At 51.9% G+C, this 5,860-nt stretch overlaps 1 protein-coding gene across 1 annotated transcript; it reads left to right on the forward strand.

The window, feature by feature from the left end:
- The first annotated feature begins 227 nt into the window (after positions 1-227).
- Positions 228-527, forward strand: G0S2 (G0/G1 switch 2). The gene has a single exon (XM_010143787.1). The coding sequence runs from the start codon at positions 228-230 to the stop codon at positions 525-527; it is 300 nt and encodes a 99-aa protein (XP_010142089.1).
- The last annotated feature ends 5,333 nt before the right edge of the window (positions 528-5,860 follow it).

Here is a 5,860-nt window from a genome sequence, read left to right on the forward strand (position 1 = left end):
TGCTCGGCCGGGCGGCTGTCCCCTCCAGCTGCCTGGACACTGGGGAGGGGGGATGCCTTTTCCTGAAGCGAACCTCTACCAGCAAATGATAAATCTGCCCTTAAAGCAGGGCCGGGGGTGCGGTGAGCTCGGGCTGCCCGGAGGACTCTGACCAGCGGCGAGACTTAACTAACAGCCCTCTCTCTTCTCTTTTAGAACTGACACCTTCCAAATCTGCTGCAGAAGAGATGGAAACTATGCACGAGCTGATCCCCTTCGCCAGAGAAATGCTCAGCCAGAAGCCCAACAGGAAAATGGTCAAGCTGTACATGCTGGGCAGCGTGCTGGCCTTCTTCGGCGTGGTTATTGGTCTGGTGGAGACTGTGTGCAGCCCCTTCTCCTCAGAAGGGAGGCTAGAGGAGGAGAAGAAACCTGCCCCGATGCAAGGACAAGCACTTCCCCACAAACAGGAGGATTTGATCTTGGAAAAGAGCAAGAAGCCGGAGGCGATGCAGAGGGCCCTGGTGACCAGACAGGCCGGTCTCTAAGAGCCCTGCGGCTGGAGAGGTGCCTGCTGAGCAACCGAGCACAAGAGACTGCTGTCCTGTCGTACCTGGTGGTGGTTCCAGCAAGAAGAGAGAAGCGTTGGCTGAAGGAGGAGACCGCAAGCACAAGACTTGAAAGAAATGAACGGTTATATTTGCTGCTGTGCAGCAGTGGGGAAAAATACCTTTTGTTGGTATAAAATGTGCAAGATGCACAGCATGGTTTCTTATTTTTATTACAGATGCGTTTTACAACATTTTGCAAAATCAATAAACATTTTATATGGTACTAGTGCTCTAACTGATTTTGCAAATAGGTTTCACTCGTGCCTCTGGTCTCCCTTGGGTGACCCAGGGAACAGCTGATGGTGCTGGCTGTACCCTCCTGATAAAGCCCTGCTCGGCAAGGCTGCTCTGGGACCGAGGTGCTGCCCAAAATGGGCCAGCTGGTGGGTGGGGAGAGGTGGCGTTTGTCTCACACAGGTGACAGACACATGCTTAGAGGTGGGGCGGTACTTCACAGAGTTATCTGCATTTAACAGTTTAATGACACAGATTCACGTCTCTGCCATGGCCATGTGTCCCCAGCATGGTTTAAAAAACAACCTGTGCATACCCCAGCAAGCCTCTACCAGGCTATAGCTTCTGCACAGCTATGAAGCTTTAAAAAAATCTACGTTTCTTTCACAAAGCCACCACAGACACCTAATGGTGCAGAATAATGATAGCTTCCAGGAGTAGAGGGGTGTCACAGGTGGAGGAGGTGAGGCACAGTCAGCCCTGAGGGTAAGGAATTGGGGATCCGAGTGTCAGGCTGTACCCAGGGCACTGCCAGACTCGTTTGAGGACTTTCCGCTATTTACAAATCTTTCCTGGGCTTAGTGAAACGCTGTTGCACTCAGGACTGTGTCATGTCAGCCACACAAACCCTCCAGACAGGCACAGCTGAAGGATCCGGCCCCACACACTACAGAGGGCAGGGAAACAGCCTCTGCAGGTCACAAAAACCCCTCTTGATGTGCCCCGTGGCAAGGACAGGAGGCGCTGGGAGGGGCAGGTTCCACACCTTGCACGGGAACCTGGAGAGGTCCTAGTGACACGCCACTGTCCAGCTAAAAGCAAAATGATTGATACACCCAGCAGGAGGTTACAGAAAATGAAAAAGCACTGCCTGACACCAGTGCCGAATGTATCCATCGCTCTTCCCGCAGCTTCGTGAGCAGGTAACACAAGAACGCTGCTGAAGTTCACACATTTTCATATATAACCATGCAATTCATTTTGCTGACAATTATTTCCGTCAAAAAACCCAGCAGCAGATTGCGGAAGAGGAATCCTACCGAGCCTGCTCAAAAATTTCTATTCAAGCTTTGCCTCAAGTGAAGGTACCACTTCCTCATAGGGAAAAGAGCAGAGTCCAATTAAATTTAAACCAGCCTTGGAGAAACACTTCATTTAGTCCATAACGCAGCCTTCTGGTGTCTGGCGAGGCTGAACAACTCGTTGACACCAATGGAAATTCCACAGGCAGACTTGAAAGGAGAGTTCAGGGCTAGAGAAAGCCATCAGCTGACGAGCGAGCATCTGTCCCTGTCCCCCTCTACTCCAGCTTTACGCAGGTTATACGTTTGCAGCATGGCCTCACGGACAGGGAAGGCTGACCTGGAATTCCCTGTGGCATGCTGGGTGCCTGGATAAACCAGGGCCCTGAACGCCTGTGGCTGTAGCAGAGGCAAGCCATGGCCAGGTCTGAGCTCTCGCGTGGCTGCTGCAGCGGAGCTGAACAGCTGACAAATGGACCAAACCAAGATGAGGATGACACCTTTGTCTGGGTAGCTGCAACACGGTCAGTCACACATCAGTTCCCAAGATGAGCCCTTCTCTACAAGTTGCAGGTGTCTCAACCTGCCCCCTGGGAACGGGAACATTTTAAAAATGAGGAGATGGAGCTGGTCTCAAGCAGCCCAGTGGTGATGAAGGAGCTCCAGGAGAGCCCACCCAAGAAGACCTCCACTGCTTCTGAGTTTGGACCTCAGGTTGTCTTCACACACAATGCCTCCTCGCATTGTGCTGGCACATCTGCTGCCCACACCTCCTCTCCAGTTATCCAGTCATGGAGTTTATGAGCTTAAAGCAAAGAGGTTTTTGGAACAATGAAAATAGCTTCTCCTAAGGCAGCTAACAGGATTAGACAGCTAAACCACGCGCTGCGCCGGTCCTTCTGGAGCCAACTCGGTAAAATCGCGTCCTGCAGAAGACAATCTCCTGCCTCCTGACGCAATGCAAGCTCAGAGGTCATCACCTCCCACATGTTACCCCGAGAGGTCAGCCCAGAGGGGTCAAGCCTACGCATTACCATTTCCACAGCGGACTGCCCTGAGGAGAGACAGGGCCAGCTCTCTGCAGAGTGGTGAATCAGACACGTATTAATGGCTGGGTGTACCACAGTGACTGCATAAAGTCTTATTTAGACCACACAACGATAAATGCAGCGTGCATGGAGGTTTAGTTATCCAGTCAACAACACTAAACTATGATGAATGACAGACTCGCCAGATGCAGTAGATTAAAAGGCTCCAGCAAATTTCCCATGGCACGACTCTCCAAAGCAGCCTCTTTCCCAGTCCCAGCTCCTGAGGCCCCTCACATCTCTATTTCGACACCAGAAAGCCATGGCCAGTACAACTCCCACAAATACAACCCCATGCAGCCAGCAGACAAACCACATCCACACCACATCCACACACACAGACAACGGAGCACAGCAGAGTCGTTCCAAAAGCCAGAGTGTGAATTGCAAAGGGAAATTTTAATTATAATTACTGGGACAGACCAGAAAGCAGCCGGATGGAGTATGATGTACAGTCAGTGCTGAGGACTCCCTGGGGGAGCTACAGCACATCGAGCGTTTAAGACCAAGTGAAACCGAAGTCCTGAGGGATACACTCTTGAGCAGGGCCGCATGTCGCCCAAGGTGTGAGTCCAACTGCTGAATGCTACACGAGATTGATTTCTGTTATTCTCTTTCTTTTAAGACTTATCTGGGCCCCGTTTACTTTAACCTGTACGCGTTACATTTTCCTGGTGCGTTAAATCCCCAGGAAAATTACAGCTGGCATGAGATCTGAGAGCTATTTGTCTGCATCCATCCGGCAACACCTCTTCAAAGATCTTACTTCAGCTTGGAGCTGTTGTGCAGGCTGAAGGCCACCTAAACCCCAGCAGCACCTCCTCACAGGCCAATCGCCTCAAGGGCACAAGCCCAAATGTCTTTACAGAGTCCTCAGCCGCTATTTGTGGTTTGGACTCTGGGTGTTTCAAGAGCTGCCAGGCTAAAATTAGGGGCACAGATAAGTACATCAGCCTCTGCCACCCAGCCCCAAGGGCATTGGGACAGCGGCCAAGACTTAGAGCAGCCACAGTACCAACAAGCAGCTATCAAGGCAGCAATTCCTGATTTGGTTACACAGGAAAAAAGAAATTTAGTGTTTACATCACGTCAAACCAAATCCAGCCCTACAACCAGCGCAAGTCTCCCTTGGAACCCGTGCAGCCGTGACAGCAATGGTGCTTGCAGGACAGTGGCACTGCCTGCGGGCCATGCCCAGGAGCCACGGCCAGGGATATGCAGCTGTTCCAAAGCACACGCACATCTGTCACAGCCCCAGAGCATCATGCTGACACGCACACCAGCCTAATGCGAGGATAACTGAGGGCCCTTCAGGGTGGTGATACCGCATTAGATCTGTGTTCATGCTGAAGCATGCTGGAGAGCATAAAGATCTGATAATGGGTTGAAAACAGCACATACTGCTCAAAAGACATAAAAAAGAAGTCTCCCAATTTCTGTGAAGTGCTTTGGAGTCCCTGAGCTGCACAAAGCTGCCCCCACCCCACGCCAGCCCTGGGAAGGCACTTGCATCAGGCAGCCCCCAACTGGGGGCTCAGCAGGGGCCCACCAGCAGCTCCCCACTACTGCTCCCACAGTTTGTTGTCACAACAAGTTTCCTCCGCACCTTCATTTCCTCCAAGTGAGCTCCAGGCAGCACTAACTCAAGAACCTCCGCTGCACAGAGAGGTTAGCGCAACGCCGAGCATCACCCCCCGCAAAACACAGCTCAGACAAACGAGCAGTGCAGAAGCAGCAGGGGGATGCACTCAGGATAATTTCGGTGGAGCCATTTCAGAAGCAACAGGCTGCTCCCCCCCGTCCCCAGGGCTCCCTCTTGCCAGACCAGAGCTGTGCCTGCCACAGGTCTCCCCTCTGCCAAGGCACAAAGGTTTGGCAGCAGTAGAGCTGGGACTCGCTGAATCAGAAAACACTTCTCCGCAGTCACCTCTTCCTGCCCTCCTCTCCCTTCCCTCGCTCCCGCCCCCAGGAGAAGGGCAAAAACAAGTTCTTAAGTTGCAGAGAGCAAAACAAACCCAGAAAAAGCTGTGAGTGGGAGTGAGAAGCAGCGGCGTCTTGCAAGGGCAACCAGGAGCCAAGAGCAAACCCACGCTGCCAGCAAAGTGCAGCCAGATCTGGCTGCTCCTGCCACCACTGCAGCCCCCAGCACCCCCCACACTGGAGGGGCTACACAGGAGCCCCTAAACCACCCCCCCCCAGATTTTCTTAGCAAACCCACGCTGCCAGCAAAGTGCAGCCAGATCTGGCTGCTCCTGCCACCACTGCAGCCCCCAGCACCCCCCACACTGGAGGGTCTACAAAGGAGCCCCTAAACAGCCCCCACCCAGATTTTCTTTTTACAAAAATTTAGGTTATGTCCAAAAATATTCAGTATTTCAGTCCTTTATTATCACCTGGTTTGTATCACACAGAAGCCCCAAACCAACGTGCGTTCTCACAGAGCAGCTCACAGCAGGGCAAGCGCCGCATCTGGCTCCGCAGCCCCTTGCCCCACATCTGCCCGTGCCAACACAGAGCAAAGAGCGCGAGACCTTCCCGACACGCTTGCAGATAGTGCCCAAAGGTTGACAGTTATCACTCTACCGCGTAGCCTTACACTAGTGATAAATCAGTGATAAATAACAAAAAAGCCTCTCTTCCTGTTGGCACCACAGATGATACCACAGCTGAGGCAAGGTTAACTAGTTCATTTTTTTCCAAGCCAAGGAATAAAATGGTTGTCCCATGATCACAACCCAAGTTCAAAGCAGAGAGAGGCAGGAAAAGGCAGAATGACTGTACTGGTGTTATCTGACCAAGGGCAGGTTAAGTGCTTCTTATCAGAGAGAAAGTTGAGACTGAAGTCGAAAGGCAGAAAAAAAAATTAAAAAAAAAAAATCTATAAAGCAGAAGAAATGCCAGTTTGCTCCACTGCCCTAACCAGGTA

Source organism: Buceros rhinoceros, unplaced genomic scaffold (assembly GCF_000710305.1).
Source record: "Buceros rhinoceros silvestris isolate BGI_N320 unplaced genomic scaffold, ASM71030v1 scaffold23999, whole genome shotgun sequence".
Classification (NCBI taxonomy): domain Eukaryota; kingdom Metazoa; phylum Chordata; class Aves; order Bucerotiformes; family Bucerotidae; genus Buceros; species Buceros rhinoceros.

Bases quoted from the DNA above. Each gene is read 5' to 3' on its own strand.
- G0S2 (XM_010143787.1), top strand. From the start codon at position 228: ATGGAAACTATGCACGAGCTGATCCCCTTCGCCAGAGAAATGCTCAGC.